Here is a 25,894-nt window from a genome sequence, read left to right as displayed (position 1 = left end):
AACAAATAAGGGAAACTGTGATGGGGTGTGATGAGGGAAGTAAATGGAAACTCTCTGTGGTATTGGCTCAATTTTTTTGTAAACCTAAAACTGTTCCTTTTTTTTTTTTTTTAAACACAAAAATTCGTGTGATGCAATAGATTACTGTAAAGCAATAGTTTAAAGAAAGTGGCAGCTACCATAAAGTCTTTAAATTTCAGTTTGAAAATTCTATTATCTTATAGTTTGAGCTGATACATTCAAAATCTATTTCAGTGTGATATACACAAAGATGGAAAGAATACAACATATGCAAGTTATTATATACAAAACTGACCTAAGTGTATGTACATGTTTTCAATTTTTGTCAAATTTGTGTTCCCATGTATTCAAGCATCTTGTCTCCTCTTTCCCTCACCACTCCACATAAGCACCATCCCAAGCTCAGCTCCTTCATCAGCACCAGCACCAAAATCCACAGTTTAGTATAACAAGGTACAGTGAGGTTAGTTCTTACCCAACTAAATCCCTACATTATCAAAAAATGGCAGACCAAACTAAGGTAAAACTCCAACAAATAACATTTATTTTTCTTTTACATACATATTTCACAGCCTGAACATCACACTGCCTTCAGAGAAAGGTGCTTTTATGCCATTATATTTTACTATTTACCGCACAGGCATTAAGCATTCTTATTAACATGATGAGACAATTTGCAGGTAAACATTTAAACATACAAACATTGGTTTCAATAGCTCAACATATTTTTGGTCATAACCAAGGAGGTACAGCAAAATATGACAACAATGGCTAATATTTTACAAGCAAATAATATTTAATTCTGCATAGTTTATACAATAGGCTGTGGTAATAAATAGTATCGCCAATCTCATCAACTATTAACTGGCCACAAAAAGCCTAACATTCATTTTAATTAGGATATGAAATGTTCTGGTGTAGTTTCAACATAGCCTTAAAATGTTGTGGGTGTTTAACCATGAATACATGAAAAGAAAAAGCACTACACTGGTATGTTCTGGTTAATTACAAATATGTCATGTTCACGTTATTACATTCCTAACATGAAGGCAAATGTTTAAGTAGAAAAACTAGCAGTCCAAAAAATGTGAATGTGCAAACTGTGAGGAAAACACTGCGTTTAAATTTGCACTCATTTGCAAGTTACAGTAGTAGCTCAGTTTCAACACTAACAGGAAAAATACTCAGCAGGAAGGAATGGAAATGACCTCTCTGGCAGACACTAGTCACCGCACACTGCTCCGTAGCTCAGGAAGTGTCCCTGGTGATCAAGAGCTTCTAACACCTTGTGGCTATCCTTTGTTCAACAGGAGACTGCAGGCATGCTTCAGCCAGTGGTAAGAATAGGAAGAAAAACCTGAACCAGCAACATTTTCTCCCTTAATTTGGTACAAAGGTCCTTCTCATTATTATAACTTACTAAGAATGTTTTCTGAATCAGGTTTAATAAGTGCTGTAAAGGAATAGCTACCCTCCATACAACACTAGGCTTGAATTTTAAGTATGTGAGCATGATAAAAGGTACATGCAGTCATTCTACCAACTGGTATGGGCAACACTCAGCCTGAGTCAGGTTCAAATTCTACAGAGATTCTCTGTGTTGTTTTCAATGTGTTAACTGCTTGGAAAGCAGAAATGTCTAATAATTACTGCAGAGTGTTTTTTAATTGAAATGTTTATAAAAATAAAGCCCCAATCTCTACAGAATGTCTATAGAATGTCGAGAATTCTGTTAGGGATGTTAAAAGCATTGGGCAAAACCCTCGTTTTCAGAGTGCCATCTGCCCCACACGAGAAGATCCGACTGCCCTGGATGATGTCGACATGCATGACTCCAGCCCCAAGGTTTCTGAATATGGACTGTTTAGCATGTTCATGTTTAAAGGAATGAATCAGACCATGGCCTGTCAATCTCCAAACCTGGTTTAAGAGAAAAAGTGAGAGCAAAAAGTATAAGTCACAAAAAAAGAGAAAGAGACCAAAAGCAAAAACATGATCTTCATTTCTGTTCCCTTGGCCCAACTGATCTCATTAAGTCCAACTTTCCCACCCACTGACTCTTTCCTAACAGCTTATCTAACTGGAAATACCATTCAGATGATTAATTTACTGTCCTTACACTTCATTCTCCCTTCTTTCAAATTTATCTCTTCACATTCTCTTGTAATTTCATATTAACCACAGATACCCCATTTCTAATTCAATTATATATTCAAGTTAATTCAATTAAATTTGTTCCTAATGCTAAGGCAGGCCCTGGCAATATAAAGAACAGTACCATCTCACTTACCCAGAAACCTCACCCCAACTATAAACAGAAGGAGGTACTGGGGGCAGAGGTGGGAGAGAGGGGAGATACTGAGGAGCTGAACTAATGTCACCAAAAAATCCATGCATTAATTAAACTACTACACTTTACTCAAAACAGTGTTCTTTGAGGCTTTTTAATAACCTGAAAGTCTAATGAGGTGAACTACCTGGTTTTCCAGACAAAAATAATCTAGAAAGAACCACAGAAAAGGAAGGAAGGGCATCAGGAGACAATATCTCCCCAAAGCTTCACTTTATGCCCTCATGTCAACACGGTGGGGTTTTTGGGTTTCTCTTCACAGTCAGTCTTGACAGCAGATAGAGACGACATAGCACATTCCAACCTCTCTTACTGACTCACCTTTATGTTACCTTCTGCTGAACCTGTAGTAAAAAATTCCTCACAGGGATCCAGAGCCAGAGCCTTAATGGCTGAGTCATGGGCCTGGAACGTGTGCATGAGCTGTCTCTGCCTGATGTCAAAAATGCAGATACAGCCTTTCCTGCCTCCAGATATCAGGAGTTGGTGTTTTGGCGCATACTGAAGTACCGTGGCACCGTGGTCATGGCATGTGAAACCTGGAGAAGGAAAGCAGAGTCTTTCCCAAAAAATTCTATCTTGGCAATTCTGATAACATTTAAATAATACAGAAATTACACATTTTTCATTCTAATTTCTGTAATGATATGATCAAAGTATTAAAGATGCCAAGCAATGACGGGGGGGGGGGGGGGGGGGGCGGGGAACAACCTCTTATCCATAATCTCATTATGAAAACACACACTGGAAATGTAAAGCTTAAGCCCAAACTAAGTTGTGCTGCCTCAAAGGAAGTATGTAGAAGCAAAAGTGCAGAGGAGACTACGCTCCTCAATGGCACACTCAGTGACCTTGCCAACAGCCACCAATGACCAGTACTGACTCCTAGATTGTTCCTGCAGCCTCATCAGAAGTTCTCCTCAGGTAAGTAGCTGGAACTCAAGTACGTACTCCTGTGAAAATGACCAGCTACACAGTAAGGCATTAGCCCTCCCAGTATTCTCTGCATTTTAATATGATTAAAGCCACAAACCACTAAGTGGCAAATCTTTAAAAGATGGTCAATAAAACTGGGAAATAACTACACTTTTCAAAATCCACAGCAGCATAGTAAAAGACTGAGAAATCTTTCTGTAAGAAATAAACCCACCCAGCTTTAGCCCAGACTTAATGGACGGAGCATGGAGCCTTCTTTCAGCAGCAGCATGTGCAGAGAGATTATTAGGACACCAATTCGGAAAATACTATCTTAAAAAAATGAGTAATACTTAAGTGGTATTATTCATATATCGTGCTCTTACTATAAGGTGCTCTTACTGTAAGGCTAACTTTTACGTTAGGATTAGGTTTAATTCTTTAAAATAGGATCTCATTTCTGTTGAGCTCAATGAACACTTTGCAACTAATTCCTCACACAGCCTGTCAGTAACACTGCTCTCCACACCATCTTTTCTGACGAGGGGACAAACTACAGAGGACTCTAGGCTAGCTGGGTTTCTATGCCCATACATATTTACCTCAGCAAGGGAGCCAGATATCCTAGTTAACTTTCAGAATTTTATTCTAAGTATTTCTCCTCCGTGAACCCATGTAATAAAACACTGACTGGATTCACGGGTTACATTAAACCACGAAAGCATTCCTTTGGAGTGTATCAAAAGTCTTAGACCTTAACTCACCATGAATGAGGCTGTTTCCAGGAGATATCAAAGTGTCCCAGAGGCACACATTTCTTATAAAGAAACAAAAATGCATCGTGAGCAATTGTTCTGAGTCTAGGGGCAAATTGTCTTCAAATCAGATATCTTATTGAATCTTATCTTTTTTGTTCACTCACATTTATGAAGCAGTGATTCTCAACTAGAATGAGAGAGGCCGGGACTGGGGCTACATCTCTTCTAAGAGTATCCTTTCCACACTACAGTACACAGTTGTCTCACATGCTCCTCCTGTCTCTGCCCCATCTCATCCCCAGCCCTTTCCCATTACCACTCCAGGGAAATTGAGACAGATTTCCTGAGTAGAAGGGATGTTTCTATGCCTTCAGGGGGAACCGCGGCAGGGAAATGAAAAGTTATTCACGGGTTGTCAATGAAAACAGTGTAAGGTCAAAGAAAATGTTAAGAATGAAGGCTACAGTGTCAAATGCTTTTTAGTTCTCAAGAAAATGACAGTATTAACAGCAATACAAAGAAATGACTGGGTAGCTTTATGTTAATTACACATGCTTAATGACAGACTAAATTAGGAGTAATTTTTTTCTCTTTGGTAAAGAAATACTCTTAAGAATTATGTAACAAAGAAAGCTTTTGTATTTCTGGGGTGAGAAAAGCCTCCAAGAATACCTATCTGCCTAAAAAATTGTTTATTTTGCTTCTGTCAACCCACCTGTTGTCATTGGACTGTCCAGATGTGGCAACTAGGCTTGAAGAGGTAATAAATGCAAAGTCACTTGTGGCTTTACTGTGGCACTGCCAACTCTATGGGAAACAAAGTGCAAGGGAAACACACAGTTCTGCTGATAATACACTATATGCATGAGCTAAGAACAGTTTTTTAAAACAGTCTAGAATAAAGAATAAGTGATAGTGAAGAGGTTAGCAGTCATTTGCATATTGTTTGGCTAATGCCCAATAACTTTTTAAAACTAGAAAGGGGTGGTAACAGGGAATTAAGGTTCTATTTTTTTTTTTAGAATACATAACAAAGGAATAAGATACCAAGTACATGAACTTCACATAATTAAATGGCTTGGTTAAGTACAGGCCCAATTGAACAATTTTAGTGCTAATGACCTCAAATATACTTAATAACTTTAAATAATATAATAACCACCCAAGGAGGAAAACTCTTACATACTCATCTAGTATCAGACTAAAACAGGAAGGACCTAAGTCAAATTAACTTAGAAACTATCCACCTTCCATACCACCTTTGTGCTCCCTGCCCTCCCCTCCAGGTGAAGAGCTTTGGCACTTAGAACAAGATCAAATAACCCAGAGGTTTAAGACTGTCCCGAACAGCTCCTAAGGACATTCTAGCACCGTGGGAAACCACTTACTGAGCCAGGCAGAACTTTTCTTATTGGATAAGCTGGCTGAGTAGAAGTTTGGAGGTGAGGACCGGGAATAAAAGACATTTTTCTGTTTGAAATTATCATGATATAGATCTGACTGAAGGTCAAGGATCACTTGACCTTTTCAAGGTCACTTCCATTACGTAAAGACTTTATGATACAGTCTATAGTACCAATTTAAGAGAAATATTTCATATACATAAGAACATGTGTATAGTCTAGGAAAGAAAATTTAATAATATTTGGGAATCTATCCAAACCCTGGAGGTTCAAGACACTTTATAAAATCAAAATATATGAAGCCAGAAGTTCTGCCTAGGATAGCATCATCTTCCACCTCTCCTCCTGCCTCACCTCCACCCAGTGAAAATATGCTTGTCTGTATCACCAAGTGTTAATATGAGTTGGATTAATAAAGTGGCCTATTGGGATTGGTTATTTTATAATCTAGTAAACAAAATTCTGGAGAAAGCTGGAATACAGTTGGCCCTCCATATTTGCAGATCAAATATATGTGTGTGTGTGTATATTTAAATGTTACACTGTTGCTGACATGTGGATATAGTTAGGCCAGAGACAGCTGCATCAGTACTGATCAGGCACATGTTTCCTTGTCATGATCCCCTAAACAATGTAGTATAACAACTATTTACATAGCACTTAGACTGTATTAGGCATTATAAGTAACTTAAAGTACATAGGATGTGTGCAGGTTATATGCAAATACTATGCCATTTTACATAAGGGATTTGAACATCCACAGATTTTGGTATCCGAGGAGGACCTAGAACCAATCCCTCACAGATACCAAGGGCCAACTGTACACAGAACCTGTTTAATTCTTAATATAAGTATTTAGAATCAATCACTACAAAATTCTATCATTAAAAATGATACTCACCATGTAAGGTTTAGGATTCGCTGCAGTTTGGTTTACTTGCCAGATGCTCAGAAAACCCTCTCCATCTGCAACACCACACTGTAAGAAAGGCATAAATATTAAGCACAGCTTCTTAGCATCCACATCAAAGGTGAAAACACTGACGGAAAGCAGTCACTTAACCACTCTCAACTAACATTATGCCCACACCTATGTTTCTGTTGCTGCAGTTCCCAAGGCAGTCCAAGTACTATAAACATCCTGCCACCTTTTTTTTTCTTTCTTCTAAATTCTCACTCAAGGATATGTTTATTGATTTGAGAGAGAAACATTGATTGGTTGCTTCCCATATGCACCCTGACTTGGAACTGAACCCACAACTTTCTGGTGTATGGGATGATGCTCCAACCAACTGAGCCACCCAGCCAGGGCCTGCCCCCTTTTAAATTTACATTCCCACACCTATTTTATGGTTTTTCTCCAATCTTCTGCAGTACAATTAAGAAGCTGGAAGGGTTCCCTCAGTGCTTGAATGTGCTTGTAGGCACCACCACTGCACTCAAGAGTTCTTTATCTTCACAGAATATTTAGTATCTTTAAGTGGACAATTAATCCATACAGAATTTTGTGGACTTATGCTGTTATTGGGAGACGAGGGGCTATATAAACAGGTACCAACTAACTACCTGCTCAGTTGAAAGACAGGGTCACTGAATTTGCTTTTAGATGTAGTTTTACTATTTACTCATGAATATCCACAATTATTTTCAGTCGAGGTTAGCAGTAACGCCCAAGAACTAACCTTGTTGCCTTGAGAATTAAAATATAATCTGGTAACTCTTGCATTGCCGGCTTGGCGGAAACAAACAAGTTGCTGAGGTCGTGTCCATTCAAACATTCGTACACTGCCATCCTGAGCACCTGTGAGATCTGAAACACAAAAGGAAATGCAGAAAATAAGAAATGAGCTGAAGAAAGAGTTCCAATATTTTCCATTCTATCAATCAACTTCAAAATGATAGAGGCTGTTTACAAATTTTGGATAAAATACTTACAGTATTGATGGACTGGGTGTGAGGTCATTCTCTTAACATTATTTAGATTCCTTTTCATAAGCTTTAAAAGAAGATTAAAATGAATTTATTTTGTACCTAACAGAAGAGGTGAGGAGGGATATGATTCAGGCTAACTCTAATTCTGATAACATTCTTTTACAACTGGCTAATTACTGAAATAAACCCTATAGTGGATTTTCTGAACTGTTTAACATATGACACTTGTCTGAACTCCCCTCCAAGTGCCCCTCCTTGAGGACAATGAGGAGTATCCCAGAGTCTTTATAGCAGAGCATGAGAATGGGACCCCTTCCCTGCAGTGACTAACAACGTTACTGATGCACTTTTCACACACACAGATATGAATTTCTCTTTGACTCTGCTTTACCATTTTCTGCCTCTCAATTTGCTCATCTATAAAATGATAATGAGGGATTATAATAGCACCCACCACTTAGGGTTGTTTTGAGAAAAATCATGCCCCTGACACAGGAATTCACAGTATGTTAGGTATTATTACGGTCTACTGGCTGGTCATTGCCCCTAACCTTTAGGATCATTCCTAGGTCAAAGTGACATAGATTTATTTTGAGGGAGTCCATATCCAGAACCCATACCTAATAGTAAATAACATACCACACTAGCTCCCGTGCTAGTCTGTCCACTGCCCAGCCATGGCAGAGATGAAAGTGGATGCACCTGATTTGCTGAATAGGCTGATGTACTGGGTTGATAAAGAGTTGTAGTGGAACCACGATAATCAATATCATCTGAACTGTGAAAAAAATGTGTTATTGTGTAAATCCCAATTACAGAACTTCTTATATACACATAGGACAGTCTTTATGTTTTAAAAGTGAATAAATATCCATGAGAAAAACTTAAGTACGTGTCCTAATCATAACCAATGTTCTTACTGGTTAACTTTTCCTTCAGGCAAAGTATAAATTTAGTTGAATGTTATTCAGTAGTAATTTTTTTGCTGCAAAAGTTGGAACACATGTTTGTTTTGAAGTATTTAATAGGGATTTTCTTTTTATCACATATAGAAAATGACTGTATGTTCTCTTCAAGTACAGCTAACCCATGTATCAAATTCATACATTTTAAAGAAATCTGAGTTTAAAGGTTTCTTAAAGGTACTAATTATCACATAAAAATGTTAAAGTAATTTTTATGATGGACTATATCACATTATATGGTTATATCTACCCTGAAGTGTAATATTGAAGCTTAGTTATATACTGACAAAATGGAAAGTTCAGCAGAATAAGGGAGAGAGGTTAGCATGGCACCATTCCCAAGCATATAAAATTTTCAAGAGTCTGGAGAAAAGCAAGAGGGAGGGCAAACGTGGAGGAGAAACCCCATAAAGGCAAGTGTTACAAAACACCTGGTGCAGTGTCCATAGCTTTATGGGAAAGTAAAGCTGTCTATATTTTTATCTATAAAAAAGGTATGCTTATAACAAAATAAGAAACACTGGAAATTACTCAACTGAATTTACTGAATATTGTATAATTCCTGACATTTCTTTGGGGTTAAATGTCAAAGCGGCAATTGTCAGCATTAGACTTTGGTACTGGGAATTATTCTGACTCAGACACCATGAACAGTTCAGGTCTGATGGCACAAGTGTGAGTAATTTGCTTATCAATGTAGTGCCTTTTACTGGCAGCTGAACCAATTATGTTTGTCTCCTACCCAAATGAAGAGAGAAAAAAATGTACTTTTCAAGATTAATTAAAATCATGAGCATAACCATTTAACCTTTTGAAGAAAACTACATTAAAATTGACTACATAAGACGATCAAACCTTTTGGATTCTCTATCATATTCTTCTCCAATCCACATGTATGACTGACAGGCTAGCAGAGAAGTAACATCAAGTTCTTGTACATCATGTGTTGAAGCCAAAACAATTTCATTATAGTTTGCCTGTAAAGCAAAGGCGGAGTCAATAATTTAAGCAATTTCACTAAAAAGTAAATTCTTTATAATGACTGAAGCTTTTACCTTGTTAATGGAAAATGCCATAATCATGTCTGATTCCTTATGAATGATTTTTGCCTTTCCACCTGGATAGCCCAGATCAGCTTCAACCTACAAAAACATTTGTTGGCAATTTCAGTTGTTGCAGCTCCACTAGAGATCTGCATCCCCCACATTAAAGGAAGGATAAGAAGAAAGTGTAGACCCAGCAGCAGCACGTAAAAAGGGACCAGTAATTTTAGTGTTGAAAATTAGCTTTGGAATTAGCTGCAATTCTCTGATGACCTGTAATCACCCCAATTATAAATATTTCCATTCTGATTATAAAATATTAACTGATAAAAGATAGCCAGCATAGTTTTCACTAGTATTTATGACAGTGATGTGTCTCTTACCTCTTCCAAAAAAGTGCAAAGATGCTGTAGTAAGAATGCGTATACGTAAGAGGCGTCAGTGGAGGAGAAAAGACATAGACAAAGGAGTCACATAAGAAACGAAACATTTTTAAAATAAAGGTGGTGAGGCAGGAATAAGAAGTTGGAAAGAAACATAGAAAGGAATGAGGAGATTGATAAGAGGAAGGTGCAGTGGCCTAGGGTCAAAGGTGATGGGAAGGAAAGGAGGCAGAACAAGAAGAAAGATAATCATGTGTCAGAACGGACTGGAAAAAGTGACTGAAGTGAGAAGGAACAGGACGGCAGGGAGAGCAGGCTGCATAGTGCAGCACCTTCTACGTATAGCGCTGAGGAGTATGGGAGCAACGGGGACTGACTAGTTAGCCAGCTGGGCAGGCCATGGTTAGTATTAGAGATGAGGCATTAGCTTCCTGAACTTTAAAGAATGAGCTAAATACGAGAGCTTGGAATACTACCTTGATGTGGCAATCTTCTGCTACGGAGTTTTGTTTGACCTGCTCCACATGTTCTTCTACAGACTAAATACCACCACACCGTCACAAACACAAAACATGCATGAAACAAAATTATAGAGAGAATGAAAAATCTCAAACGGAAATGGGCGCTCCATCACTTAAAGATGGTAGAAATGAATTTGCAAGGTTTCCTTTTAAAAGCAAAAAATCATGAAATTAAACTGAGTAAAATGTGATGTAATCAGATAAATATGACACAAAGCAAGTCAGGCAAAATTAAAGTTAATGTGACTATTATATATGTAACGCTGCTTCAAAATAAAAACTAGTTATCTGTATATCAGTTATGTAACTTAAAGTTCTAACTTAAACTATAATCTCTAAAAATAAAACCTACTTGTACAAACAGATGCATTCTATAATACATACATTCCTATCCTGTAGGGTTTCTTTCACATACAAATTAAAAATACTTATTCCTAAACACAGATTAAAAGTACTGATAATTATTTTACTCATAAGGAATACATCCATGAAGAAATAGTCAAGGATTAGAATTCACATCAAACATTTACTTAATCATATGACTTTTCTCCTCGTAAGTAAATGTTAGATAAAATGAGGCACAGGAAAGAATCACACAATAACTTGCTCTTGGTTGCTGACAGGGTCATTAGGAATGGCTACAGTCAGAAGTGATACTTCTGCTCAGCTGGGGAAACCTTTGAAGGGTTGACCAGAGCAGTAACTCCTGAAGTGGCTGTTTCACTTAAAGCCAAGAGGGCCAAATCCTCTGCCCCCTGCCCTAGCGGCTGCTTGGGGGCTGCTGCAGCTGACAGTGAAGGGATGGTAAACATGTGCCAGGGCCAAACTGTGGAACAACCCATTTGCTTGTAATCAAGTAGCTGAGTTTGCCACATTTATCAATTTCACAAAAACCTGTCTTATGGAATACCCATCTTTAATATAGCCAATGAGTAAAACTTCCATATGAATACATCTCAAATTTCGGCATTTCTCAGAATTTTACTTTTATTAAGTCATTTTTTAATTAGCCAACACTTTAGCACTTTTAGGATTAGTTTGCAAATTTTACTAATTCACAAATTTACCAAATTTATTTATTACTAAAATCCTATTTAATGATGTAAAAAGATACAACTTTCTTAGTAGATGGGTAGCTTGTTTGGAGAATATATTGTCATTGATTTTTTTGGAGAGAGGAGAGAGAAACACATGGATATGAGAGAGAGTATCAACAACCTCCCACCCTCACCCTGGCCTCCACCTAACGGGACTGAATCTGCAGCCTTTTGGTGTGGGGTATGAGGGTCCAACCAACTGAGCTACACGGGCCAGGGCGAGTAGGTGGGTAGTCTTAATAATGTTGCATACTTTTGAACTTAGTGACCAGTTTATATTTTGTCTTAACAGCTTTAACATTTTTTTCCCTAATGAAAACAACTTTTCAGCAGATCTATGCTATTCAATACAGTGGCCACTAATCATATGTGGCTACTAAAATTTAAAGTAAACACAATTAAAACTTCAGTCCCTCAGTCACACTAGCCACATTTCAACTGCTCAATAACCATTTGTGGCTGGTGGCTACTACATTGTACAGAACAGATATAAATTTCCATTGTCACAGAAAATTCTATTCTACAGCACTGGACAGGATTCCATTCAACAATTTAAAATTCAAAAGGTACAAAAGGGTACATGATAAAAATTCTTCCTCCCATCCAAACTCCCAGCCATGTACTTCTCTTCCCTAGAGCCAACCAATGCTCACACAGCATTTTAAGAAATGTTTTTATTTATCTCTGCCCTACCTCCCTGTCCATGGAGTCCTTAGGCTGGTAGAAAAATAGCAGCGAATACACAGCTTGGCTGCTGATCCCAAGGGCATGGGAACTAAGGGGGGTAAAGAAGGGAAGATAAAGAGTGGGGAGAGGGAGAGCCTTAGTTAAGGAAGAGGGAAACCCAAGAGGAGAGAACAGAACCTGAAGGGCAAGACAAGAGTCTGAGGGTCCAAACAACCTCGACACCTGGATTCCCTCAGGACTCTGAGGCTCAGACAATCCAACTGAATCAAACTGCTACAGACCTTATGAATAGTTAAGGCATCTTTTCAATAGGTCATTATGATTAGTAATTCGAAGAACTAAATACACAGAATATTGATCCTTCAGTGAACTGACTTTCTGTGAATAAGCCCTAATTAAACAAGTATCTTTGATTTTAAATCTATTCCCTCGATTTCTGTATCTTATGACATTTGGAATCAGCATCACTAGGAAATGGCGTAAACTGGATTAAATGAAAGAGGAAATGAATTTGGCTCTGTGATTCCCCTAACAAATCCTATATCAATAATTTCCAATATCATCAGAGTGTTTTTGTTATCAAAAAAGCTTATAAGAATCTCTATAGTTCAATCCCCCAAATCCTCATTTAACTACATAATTTTTAAATCCAGAGAGAAAATAAATGAGTATTCACAAGGGCTGACCACAATTTACCACCGAGATACAAGGGTGACTAGCTAGCTCAGTAGGTTCTGCTGCCCTAGGTATTAGGAGGAAACAGAGAAGCAGTTCTCTATTTACCTTGGGAAAGTGAATCATGTAGACTATCCCTCTCGGTTTTCACTTTCCTAAGTGAAATATAATTCATCGTTCTTTTCTCACAAATTTTGTTTGCCAAATCTTTAATCACATCTGACACACTATCCTGAGAACACAATCCAAACTGCCCATGATTTCATTAAGTGGCAAATAAACTGAAATGTTCATATAAAAGATCTGTGTACCCCTCATTTTATGAGGAAGAGATCATTTTAGTTCTATAGCACCAGACTCCCAAATTCCCGAGTCTTCTTAAATCCTGAGTGGTGTTATATTACTAATGTATATTTAGGTTAAAAATCACTGTGTGATGCAGAACCTCTGCCTCACTTTGTAAAAACCATCTTCCTTGGTCTTGAATTTGGTGTTTCTGTCATGTACTCTCTCTCACAAAATTATCCTGAATTTGTTGCTTCTAAAGTTTATCCTGTTCATTTCTAAATGCTAATAATAAAATGCTTTTAAAGGGCTATATTGTATTTTCCATTAAATGATATTCAGAGAATCCTAATACAGAGTACACTCATTTACATATTGAATTCCCCAAAACCATCCATCACAATGCTTATTACAAGTAAAAGCCCAATGGCAAATATAAAGGAAGCAACAAATTTCACTTGAGTATACATGATTTATCAAGGGTCCTATGTTGTTTCATTATTATGAAATAAAAATTGTAAGTTTTTAACCTTAAAAAAATTCATTGCAGTGTGGTAAACTATTACCCATGATGTATGAAAGATAGTAAGCTCCAACCAAAAAGGAAATTTCAAAATACATCAAGCATGGACTTCATTAGAAATGTTTAAAGAAAACAAAAATTATAACAAAAAAAACTTTTTCAAAATACCTCACTCTGCTTTCTTTTCTTAGTGAAAATATATCTAATAAATGTCTCTTGAAGGACTTCTTGTTTAACAAGGAAATGCCAAAGTCGTTTGACTGGAAGTGCAGCAGAATCCCGGGATCTATTAAAACAATCAACATACTCTTTCAGTCTACAGAAAATGTGTTTCATATTTGCAGACACATTTTTTAAAAACCTCCATTATCTATGGCAAAGAAGATACACCATTAAGCTTAACAAAATTTTACAATTTCATTTTTAATTTTTAGTTCTTCTAAAAATCTACCAATTCTCTAATTACAAGTTCTCTGAATGAATAGATTGAGCTGAGAGTCAAATAAATCTCTTATTCTTTTAAATTATACATTAGGTTGGTTCTGTTGGTTAAAAGCATATCACCAATGAAGATAAAGTCATACATTTCATTTCTAACATCCCAACCAGCTAAAAAGCCCTGCTCTTCAAGCTTATGAGCAATACTCTGAATCCTGGCCAGCTGCTTCAGGGGAAAAAGCGTGCTGTTCATGACAGGGGCCCGGATGAAAGTTTCATTATCAAAACATCTACAAAGAGCAGTGTGTTTACTGTTAAATTGCTGACAAAAGGTAAGTAGCACCTTGTTTGCATATGTAGATTTTCTCAAAGAATTTCTGTAAGAGTTCTTTAAAAAAAAAACCAGTAAGGTTTTCCCCTGAATATAAAAGTAATGTCTACTGAATTATAGGTATTACTGGGGAAAATAATTTTCCACCAGGATTTCTTATGTTTCCTTAATGTATACTGCTAGAAATAGGATTGCAGGTTCAACGTCATGAATGTTTTGAAATCTACTCGCATATTTTGCCAAACTGTCTTCCAGAAAGATTAAACCAAGCTACATTCTCATCAGCATTAAAAAGCATTCTTACCTGAACGGAGTATTTTCAGGTTCTAGCATTGCTTTATTTCGAAGAATAGCTGGTCCAGCTCCTGCTGAAAGGTCACTTGGATATGTGTTGATATAGTTAGGGGGTGGACCTTCAAATTGATCCATTTTCTCTTGCAAGATGTGTTCCCAATTCTCCAAGTTTTTAATCACAGCAATACCTAATGGTGATGTTACAGGCAACTCTAAAAAGTGATAGAATATGTCATTTTATTTTGATAAAAAATGTTGATCATTATCCACACATTTATCAAATCTGAATTTACAGCCAAAACTTATGAAAATACAAATAAATCTGAAAATATTAACCTAATTGCCATTTGGATTTTTTTTAAAGATTTTTTTATTAATTTTTTTTTTTTTTTTAAAGGAGAGGGAGAGATGTGAGAGTGAAACATCGATTGGCTGCCTCCAGCACACCCCCTACTGGGGATCAAACCCACAACTGGACACATGCCCTGACCAGGAATCAAACCAGCAACCCTTTCGGGGTGGGGTAAAGCCCAACCAACTACGCCACACCAGCGAGGGTGCGATTTGGATTCTTAATGCTTTCAACAAAACAGAAAGCCAGCTCTTTAAAATGAGCTGAAAAAATGTCTGGCTTCCCAGTCTGGTTTTTTGCTTTATCTTTCAACCTTCTAGGGAGACAGTAATTGTTGCTATGTATTTTAAACCATAGACTGGAGCCTAAAATAAACAAGACTTCTTAAATCTCCAATGCAGTATTATTATTATTATTATTATTATTATTATTATTATTATTATAACCATCACCAAATGCTCTTTCATATGGATTTGTAAAGGAAAAACTTGATGGTGCCTGGCTGGTGTGGCTCAGTGGTTGAGCATTGGCCTATGAACCAGGAGGGCATGGTTCGATTCCCAGACAGGCCCATGCCCAGGTTGCAGGCTTGATCTCCAGTGGGGGGTGTTAATGACTCTCATCATTGATGTTTCTCTCTCTCCCCCCTCCCCTTCCTCTCTTGGAAATCAGTAAAAACATATTTTTTAAAAAACAAAAACAAAACTTGATGGTAATTTATTGTATTTATTAACATTAATTTTTAAATTCCAAACTTACCAGAGAATTCCAATCCAGCAAAGGGAAAGAAATTCTTGACATTGTGAAGTATTAGCTTTACCATTGCCAAATGCAGAAGAGCCCAGCTGTTCAAGGGGGACAAAAAAAATTATCCTTAATTGAAAAATAAAATCATGAGAAGCATAGTAATGATCCCTGTTGATTGTTTTGCCCAGTCAGCCCCCCACAGGAAAAAAAGCTGTTTTTTTCTAAGAACTTACTATTTTAAAAAGTCAACTTTGTAGTCTTTGAAAACAAGAGAGATGCGAAAATATATTACACTTGCACTATTTGGAAATTACCTGATAAAAAAGATTTATCACAGTCACATGGAATCTGATAGGACATCAATAAATTCTATTAAGTTCTAATAACAATAAATTATGTATTTTTCCCTCACTAAAAATGTTTCTGTTTGCACTCTGTATATAATCTATTTAAAAGTGGATGTGAAAGAAATACTGTACTGTTTGAAACTTTACTTCAAAGGTACAAAATTCCTAACCTGAAAACATAAGTCAGTTCTTGTATAAGTATGTAATAGTGTTACTTAAAATTAGTACTATAAGGATTTTCTACAAAAGAAAAGGCAAAAAGAAAAAGAGAAAAGCCGTGTTTACCTATAGGAATTTGGATCTTGGTGCTCCTGTATTCGTGTGCCTGAAAAAAAATCATCATCATCTTCTTCCTCACTATGAATGCTTTCATCAGAATCATAGATAACACCACTATCGGACAAAGGGAGAAAAGGCTGCAATAAAAGGTAAAGTTAGTTTTAAATATACAAGTGGGCTATCTTTATCCTAACTTAACATTGGGAGGAGGCATAACGGGAGATGTATTTCTTCTTGTGCACCCAGAGCAAGGTGACGACAAGGTTAACACACATAAAGAGGGAAATATTAAGAGAAGGTGATGAGCTCGTAAAAGCAAAGTGCTGAAAAGCAAGTGATGCACCCAACATGGTACTAATGGAACTATAATGGATCTAGTCCCCATGAGGGCTCTGATCCCCAGAGATGGTGCCTCTACTTTGGAGAACCAGAGATGGGTCATGGGGCCACACCACGGCCTGACATGGGAACAGGTGAAATGTGCAGTCTCTCTGGCTCCATCTTGTTTGGGCCTGCTGCTCCCATGGCCTTCAGGCTAATAGTTCCCGCTTTAGACAAGCTAATCATCAGAAATTCTGCTTGAGGCTTGAGATTTTACAAAAACAGTCTCTCCCATTCTCCCTTCCCTTGACATAAAAAAAAAACCTGAACTCTGTACTTTCTTAAGAAGGATTTGAGGATTAAGGTCCCATCTCCTTGGCTGGTACCTTTTCCATCAATAAACCTTTCCCTAAACTCTACCATTTTGAGTTTTGGCCTTTCGAAGTGTCAGACTTTGGATAGGTAACAATAAAACCCCTAAATATCTCCTCCTGCTCTAGTTCCATGCTGACCAAGGGGACTATGAAAATCAGGTGAAGGTAACCTACATGGTAGATACAAGTATTCCAGGCACTAGAAAATGATGATGCTGACTACATGTTAATAAACTGACTTCTTTCTGGTTTATACCTAAATTCCATATGATTTTAGCTTATCTTATCCATATCAAGTATCTAACCATCCTCAAGTATCTGATCATACCTGAAGGACTATTCAGTTTCTGGACTTGAGAGATTAAATGTCTAAGCTACGGAAATTCAGTTCAGAAGCTGCCCCGTCATTCCTATGTGATGCATGTACAAGAGTTAACAAAACAGACACACTTAAAACCTGCATTCCTCACACTCCTTACCTTTGCAACAAAATAGTCCCACATACTAAGTTCAGGAGGAATAAATTTTTCTTTGTAAGATGGTCTTTCTGCAGGCACTGGTGGTGGGGTGGCATCTTTTACAGGCCTTCCGGGGACCAGCATTCGCATGTTGAATCTCCTCCGGTGTTTATCTATGTCTTCAGAAGGAACAGAAGGTGCTGAATAAAAAGAGAAGGGAAAAATAAGCATTTCTTTTCCATTATGAAATCAATGAGTTAAGCTTTCTCTTCATTCCACTTTTGCCACGTTTTAGTTCAGGCTAAATTGCTTACTTGTATCTAAAGAGTTTAGTGTTTCTAAACTTTCCTAGTTACTCCGTGTTCCAGCCATCACGGCAGAGATGAGGATGCAGAAGAAAGGGTCATCTTGCCATGAATCAGCCTTCGTGCTACGCAGAATAAAGATTAAAGTGCACTAAGTAAATGGTATACTCAGTAAGTTGTAAGGAGAGTGCTGAAGCGACTATTTCTGGCTATGGTGTTCAAGAAAGATTCACTGCACATGTAGGATGTAAAGCATGCCTTGAATAAAGGCAGAGGCTCAGTGTGAAGAGAGAAAGGGAAAACAGAAACAAACGACCAAAGGTTTGGGTAAATAAGGAGTAAACTGCTTCTGCCAGACAGGCATCAGGAAGGGCAATAACGACAGTCTAGAGTTAGGCCAGGACTAGCTTGTGGATATGAGCCTGGAAGCTCATCCTATGGGCAATCTCACAAAAACATCTCCAGCTAGTCATATGGGGAGATACGGTTTGCTGGACCAATTAGAGGGGACTATGGACCAGGGCAACACAAGAAGGACCTGAATTAGTACTGAGGGTGGTAGAGACTGAGAACAAGTGTTAGATACAAGGAATATATAAAAGAAATATCAAAAGGCTTCAGGAACTCATTGGATATAGGAGAACCAGAAAGTAGAATTCAATCCACTCCACTCCCTAAGGTCCCTGCCACAGAGAATGACAATTCCATCTCAACTCCTTTCTCCCACCCCCCACATAATTCATCAACAATCAGCAATAACGCCACATTATATCCAGAATATGACCGCTTTTCATTCTGCCTAAACTAAACTTTAGCTTCTTCTAACAGAGGTGAAATTTACATAAAAGTAACTATTTAAAAATGCGTAATTCAATGGCATTTAGTACACTCACATTGGTATACAACCACCACCTCTAATTCCAAAGCATTCTCATCGCCCCACATGAAAACCACATACCCATTAACCAGTCACTCTCCATTCCTCCCTCTCTCCAGCCCATGGCAACCGCTAACCTGCTTTCTGTCTCTATGGATTACCTATTCTGGATATTTCATATAAATGGAATCCTACAATATGTGACTTCTCTGTCTGGCTTCTTCCACTCAGCATAATATTTCTGAAGTTCATGCTGGCTGTATCATGTACAGGTCTTCATTCCTTTTTATGGCTGAGGAACACCCCATTATATATGTGACCACAGTTTGCTATATCCTTTTTTTTAAACCCAGTCACTTGATGACTGACATTTGGGTTAATTCCAGTTTAGAGCTATTATGAATAAAGCTGTATAAAAATTTATTTATAAGACAGTGTGATTTTAAGGTTTCATTTCTTCTATGTAAATAAAAGTGGAATCGTTGGATAAGTGCATCACATGATAAATTTATAAAAAACTTTCAAATTGTTTTCCGAAGTAGTTGGACATTTTACATTCCCACCAATAATATATGAGAGTTCCAGTTGCTAAACATACTTGCCAACAATTGTATTGCCAGTCTTTTTCCAGTTTTACTGAAACAATTGACATGCATCACTGTAAAAGTGTAAGGTGTATAGCATGATGGTCTGTCTGATTTACATATGTTGTAAAATTATAAAATCCATTTATTCTTGATAGTAACCCACTGTTATCTTTTAAGTAGACTATAACAATAGCCTCCCACCTGTGCTCCCTACTTTTATTCTTATTGCCCAGTCTATTCTCCACACAGCAGCTAGAGTCTTTTGAAAACCTAAATTATATTATGTCACTCCTATGCCTAAAACCTCCAGTAGTTTCCTATCTTTAGAAGAACAACTGAAGTCCATACCATGATCCACGAAACCCTAAATGACCTTGCCCCCAGCAACTTACCTTACTTCGTCTCTGAACACCCCGCCCCCCCACCCATGATAGCCATTCTGGCCTCCTTTGTGGTTCCTAGAAAAGGCCAAATTCAGTCCTGTCTCAAGACTTTTGCCCTCACTGCTCCATCCTGGAATGCTCTGCTTGGTGTGATCACTGACCTCCCTAAGACTTGGCTCAAATGCTTCCTAATCAGAAATGTGTCTTCTCACTACCCTAACTGAACTGCCCTCACCCCCATTCCCTTATCACTATCCACTTACTCTGCTTTATTTTTATCAGAGTTCTTATCAGAACCTGAAATATTATTTGTTAATTTTACCTCCACTAAATGCAAGCTTCATGAAGGTAGGATACTTGTCTGTTTTGTTCACTCCATATCTCCAGAGTCTAGAACACTGCCTGGCAGACAGTAGGTGTTAAGTAAATGTAAATATGAATGCATACTCAGAGATTTTAAGCGTGGATAACTTGATGAATGAATTATCATAAAAAATAATAGAAAATTCAGGAAGAGAAATGATTTTTGGGGAAAACTTTAAAGTACACTACAACTAGGTAAAAAGATAAAGATTAAGAGTCATCCACATATAATGGGAGTAGGAACAATGGGAGTTGGTGAGATCTCCTCCCTTACTTTGACTTACACAGCAGTCTATTCATTTAAATCCCCTTGGGAAGTAAGGACACAGGTTAGAACCTGTACCATTTAAACTGTGCCACTGATTGCTCACCCGTAATATGAGCATTTCTAAGGATGAATTAAGATGATATCTGTTTCAGCACCAAGATGGAAACCTTTCCTATTGGCATTAGTCTACATCCCACTATATCCTACCATCTTAAAAAGTGAATATACTCTAGTCCATAAGGGGAAAAACTACACACATACACAGACACAAAATGGGATAAATAAACCTAGTAATGAGCAGAACAGCTATCCTGTTCAGATTAAGACCATAAATTTAATCTGAAGCCAGCTGCTGGTATGGTCTATAAAGATTACGAGGATTTAGGCCTGGCCAGTGTGGTTGGTTGGGTGTCATCCAGTGCACCAAAAGGTTGCTGGTTTGATTCCCAGTCAGGGCACATGCCTGGGTTGTGGGCTTGATCCCTGGTGGGGGGCGTGCAGGAGGGAGCAGATGTTTCACTCTCTCTCTCCCTTTCCCTCTAAAAATCAATAAAAAATATTTTTTTAAAAAAAGATCACAAAGATTTATTGAAATCTTTCTCAAAGCTAAGCAGATTTAAGAAGTACAAATTGGTAGTTACAGAATAATCATGGGAGTGTAAAGTACAGCATAAGGAATACTGTCAATATTGTAATAAAAAATAATATTGCAATAACTACATATGGTGTCAGATGGGTACTAGATTTATCAAGGTGAGGTCTTGTAAGTTATATAAATGTCTAATCATTGGGCTGTAGACCTGAAGTTAATATAACATTGTACATCAACTATAACTGAATAAAAGATTTTAAAAAAAGTCCTCTAATTAAAACTACCCCTTCCCATGGCTCGTTCCCTAACGTCGTCCCCTCACTTACCTTTACCTTTCCTCTGCTGCTTTCTATCCTCAGATATGTCCTGCTGTCAAAACTTGTTCAACTGAAATTACTGTATATTTCTTATTCTAACATGAATTTCGTTATTTACTGTCCCAACAACAGCGATTACACTTTAATCATCAATTTTCAAAATAGAAATTCTTAAAGTGTTAAAAAACCTTTTACTTTAACAATGGTAATTATTTACATTTACATACGTTAATCTTACCTGAAATACTTTCTGATTGTCTTTGAGGTTTCACAACAAGTTTTACACCCCCTCCAAAAACAGCAGCCCACATTCGATTATTTAACGGGTGGGCTGCAAGTCGAAACAATTCATTGGAGGAATTTGTGGCAAGGGCATGTATCAATAAACTTAAGTAAACAGCCACAACAGCTTCACACAACAAAATGTTCAATTTTGGCTGGTCTTCATCTTGTGCTGAACTCAAGAGGTTAATAAGTGAGCTCACGCCTGTAAGGATATATAATGTCATAAAAAGTGTATCAACATAAAGCTCCAGAAGAAAAAAAATTCTAAATTTGCAATTTAACCAAAATTATGTACCTCTATTATAAGAAATACATATTTCCATAATTTGAGCAACAAAATAAATAATGATAGGAATGGCTGAAAACCTATAAAAATAAGACTCCTTTATTCTATATTGGTATAAGAAATGAGCAAATAATTAAAAAGGGGAGAAGTGAAAGCTCTTCCTTATCATACAATTTCAGCATCATTTCAACAAATGAGTAGAAAGAATGACAGATTTAGAAAATCACCATTTTGTAACCCCCACAGCAATATCTGATTCAGCCAAGATTCACCACTACCAAGACTCACCACTACATGCTAGAATTTATGGGTAAAAGTATGATATTTTACAGTCTAAACTCTCTCTTCAAAAAATACTTATTTATTGCAAAGGAAAAAAAAATAGTAACTTTACAAAGGAGAAATCTGGAAGAAGCTATTTGACCAAGAGATCAAAGGGAATAGCACCAGTAGGGGACCAACTGACATTATGCACTCCTTGATATTTTGCACTGAGAAGGGTACAAGATTTCTTTTGTAGTATCCCTGTCAAAAATACATAACCTGAATCTAATATTAAGATAACATCAGAAAAAAACAAACTGAGGGACATTCTAAAAAGATAATTGACTAGTTCTCTTCAAAAGTGTCAAAGTCATGAGAGACAAAGAAAAAATGAGGAACTACTTCACATTAGAGGAAACTCATGAGAAATTACAACTAAAATGTTGCATGGACATTTAGTGGGATAAAAGGTGAAATGTCAAAAAAAAATCTATAGATTACAGTATTGCATCAATGTTAAGATGCTGAATTTGATAACTGTGCTAATGTTATAGGCAGTTAAACAGAGATGAGCAGAGCAAGGACAATGGGCCAGTTACAGAAGGTCACCAGGGCAGAAAGTCCTGGATGCCTAGCAAGGGGAAAAACTGGGAAAACAAGAACCTCACCTCCAGGGTGACCTTTCCTCCCCTAGCATATCACTGGTATGCCATTCAGAGCCCCCTGACCTTTTCCTCCCTAAAGGTAATATCCAGACCTCATTTTACTTTAGCTCCAGGCCCAGAAAAGCAGCAAAACTAGACAAGTGGCACCATGGCTGCCTCAGGACCAGCTGCATTGACTAATGACCCCCTGCCCTGGCACTGACCAATCAGTGGAGACCAGGGCCCTGAAAGAGCACCCCTGGAAAAGCTGATGAATATTCTATTGAGACCCTCCCCTGAGATTCTATTGAGACCCTCCCCTGAGACATCCCCTAAGATTTCCACCTGCAAGAAAGAGAAATATGCTCAGGGTGAAGGACGCAGTCTGCACCACCCCCCGCCCCCGGGGAGCATGCCCATACCATTCCCTTCTTTCTAAGTGACCCCATGAGACTTGCAACCAGGGGAGCAATGGGTGGCAGCAGCTCGTCCCAGGCTAATCCCCTGAACCTGCCTCCAAGGCCCCCTTTTCTCTGACTTTTCAGTGAGCCAAAGCAACCCAGCCTAGGCTCTCCTGTTGTTTCTTACATGCCCTTCCTTGTTTCACTGTCCTAAGTGTGTTTTTGCTGCGGCCAATAAATTCTGGCTTGCTTTGCTGCACTTTGTGTCTTGATTGAAATGTTTCCTTTAAGAAGACAAGAACCGAGGTCTTGTCATCTCACCGGTAACACTAGGGTTATGCAAGAGAATGTCTGTTTTTTAGGAAAGACTGATATAATTAGATTTAAAAAGGCATCATTTTTGCAACTTACACATATTTCAGAAAAAATACATATATATAATATATACACACACAAAGTGAGTGAGAGAGAAGGAATGAATGATAAAGCAGTATGGTATAATGTTAACATTTGGGGAATTGTGTGTGAAGGTTATAGAGAAATCCTTTGTACTATTTTTGCAACTTTTTATAAAATCTGAAATTATTTCAATAAAAAGCTAAAATGAAAACAGTATGTTTCTATAAATGAATATTAAATACACACCTGGAGTTTGTCACTTCTTTCTCCTGCCACTTCACAATGATCATTACATGTAAACTCAGAGTTACAAAGCAAACCAAGTAAAAATGAAATGACATGGCCGACCAGGAAAGGCTATTAAGAGAGTGGGGAAGGTTTAAAATGTGGAGAATGAGAGCTAACTGGAGGAAAAGAACTGGCAGACAGTATGACATAGGGGCCACAGAATGGTCACTCTTGTCCTAATACATAAACTTATACTGGAGAATAGTTGTACTCTCTCTAATATATCTGTGAGAATACCTCTGTGATGTGGTTCCCTCTGACTCTAACTCAGAATTTCCAAAGATAAGGAAGATAATGTGCTCATCCTTACGAAGGGTGATAAACCTTGCCTTCTTAGCTGGTGAACACAGCAGCTTTTGAAGCTCAACTTCCTGAGTCTTCAGACAACATTACAGTACTTAAGTACTTAATCCACGGCAGAAAACATCATGGAGAACAAAAAACCCACCAAATCCACAAAAAACAACATTCAGGAAACCAGTTGGTAGCTTTTTAAAAAAGAATTGCCAAATTGATTTTAAAAAAGAAAGAAAACACTGAAATTCTCACCAGGCCACTGGGCAGGGGAAGAATTTGGTGTTGCGTGTTCTTCAATGCTTTCTGTCCTTAGTCTCCGACGATCACTTAACAGAAGTCCTTGATATGCCATTCCTGTAAACTGATTTCCTTCTGTTTGACTGCTAAAGTAAACATGAGGGTCCAGTTATTTATCATCCTAACAGAGTTAGTAATAAGCAGTTGCACTTTATACATATTTATTTTAGATAATTATAACAAAAAAAATTCTTAAAAGTCAATTCACTACTCTAATAAGAATTTATTTTAGGAAGTTCTTGAAATCAGTTACAATTGTTTATTAATTTTTTTTTTTTAAACAAAATACCAAATTTTGCTATGGTGGGCAGATGACATTTAATCTTTCCCAAAGGCCCCTTAATGCTTTAATACCTTTTCTATAGTCATTCATTTTTATTTTTTACAAAAGTCTGAGGTAAGGAGACTGCTGTTGGTACTAGGATAAATTAGAAAGTTTCAGGGCACTATTGTGTTGCATTTCTTACCTCTGCAAAGTTGTGAAAGCTTAACCGTGATTTAAAATATGAACTAAAATCTGGAGAATCATATTTCAGAAATACCTAATTCTAAAGCCAAAATGTGCCTAAATACTTACTTCCCTCATCTTTGTAGAGTTGAAGAAAATACAAAAGCAAAAGTAAAGCTGATACCCTTGAGAGTTAATCATAGCCTAAGGACTAGAAAATACACATTTAAAAAAATTTATTTGAATTCTCATTTGGCACCATTTTAACCAGGGACTCCTAACAAACAAGTTGTATTTGAGCATTAAGATGACCACAATCAACTAAACAAATGATTTTTTTTTCTTATTTACATTTCTAAGTCTGTGGAATACTTAGGCTTCCTAAGGCTAAAATCAGAATACAGGCCATTTTAAGAGAGTATTCCTTATGTAATATCAAATCTTTCCTCAAAAGGCTACTGAATTTACAAGAAAAAAAGCTAGACATATGTTTAATATAAATTTAATGTAATTCTATGTGTATTATAAGCTTTTCATTTATTGACATAATTCACTTATATCTGGGTCATCTTTGCAAGGGATTCTATTTCTTACTACCTACACAGCCCTAGTCATTAAAATGCAAAGTATACACTAATGAAGGCAATTTGACATTAAAAAAATTCAAAACATTACTTCTGATCTCACTTGCAAAGACTTTTATATTCTATGTAAGTGAGTAAATAAAGTTGATTTTAATAATTCAGTGTCAGGAATGTACCTTTTCATTTTTCAAAAGTACTTCCTCTTTCAAGTTAAAATCAATTAAATAAATAGAGGTTAATCCAATATTAAAAGAAATATTTCCTAAGGCAAAATATTAGAAAACTTAATCTTATAAATTATTTTAGATAGTGAACACTTCTCTTCTTGAAAACAAAAAAATGGTGATGATAATTTCCATTTACTATTTGTCATTTTCTATATGTCTCTGTTGTTACTAAAGGACAGCTAAACTAAACAAATAATTATTGGTCTTTTCATTCTCTCTCATCTATTAAACATGGCAGTCATATTTAAGGATTTTTCAGTTCCTAGGAAATAGAACCTTAATA

At 37.1% G+C, this 25,894-nt stretch overlaps 1 protein-coding gene across 6 annotated transcripts in view; it reads right to left on the bottom strand.

Annotated features, from left to right (window-relative positions):
* Positions 1-548: 548 nt before the first annotated feature.
* DMXL2 (Dmx like 2) overlaps positions 549-25,894 on the bottom strand; it is a 130,311-nt gene continuing 104,965 nt past the window's right edge. The window contains exons 27-44 of one of the 6 annotated variants that reach the window (XM_016224780.2): positions 24,308-24,438; positions 21,430-21,678; positions 17,521-17,699; positions 16,353-16,483; positions 15,733-15,818; positions 14,632-14,833; positions 13,727-13,844; positions 10,247-10,309; positions 9,400-9,486; positions 9,200-9,321; positions 8,019-8,157; positions 7,383-7,443; positions 7,130-7,257; positions 6,349-6,426; positions 4,760-4,851; positions 4,051-4,103; positions 2,693-2,910; positions 549-1,941 (exon numbers count right to left, since the gene is read on the bottom strand). In XM_016224780.2, the coding sequence (XP_016080266.2) occupies positions 1,732-1,941; positions 2,693-2,910; positions 4,051-4,103; positions 4,760-4,851; positions 6,349-6,426; positions 7,130-7,257; positions 7,383-7,443; positions 8,019-8,157; positions 9,200-9,321; positions 9,400-9,486; positions 10,247-10,309; positions 13,727-13,844; positions 14,632-14,833; positions 15,733-15,818; positions 16,353-16,483; positions 17,521-17,699; positions 21,430-21,678; positions 24,308-24,438 (2,347 nt within the window). In that variant the 3' untranslated portion in view covers positions 549-1,731. Of the gene's footprint in view, positions 1,942-2,692; positions 2,911-4,050; positions 4,104-4,759; positions 4,852-6,348; positions 6,427-7,129; positions 7,258-7,382; positions 7,444-8,018; positions 8,158-9,199; positions 9,322-9,399; positions 9,487-10,246; positions 10,310-13,726; positions 13,845-14,631; positions 14,834-15,732; positions 15,819-16,352; positions 16,484-17,520; positions 17,700-21,429; positions 21,679-24,307; positions 24,439-25,894 lie in introns of those variants that run through there. The other 5 variants (XM_016224788.2, XM_016224792.2, XM_016224797.2 and 2 more) reach the window with 5 other exon arrangements.

This window comes from Miniopterus natalensis, chromosome 1 (assembly GCF_054644295.1).
Source record: "Miniopterus natalensis isolate mMinNat1 chromosome 1, mMinNat1.hap1, whole genome shotgun sequence".
NCBI lineage: Eukaryota > Metazoa > Chordata > Mammalia > Chiroptera > Miniopteridae > Miniopterus > Miniopterus natalensis.
Note: the sequence above shows the minus strand (reverse complement) of the source record. Positions and strands in the feature narration are given on the sequence as shown.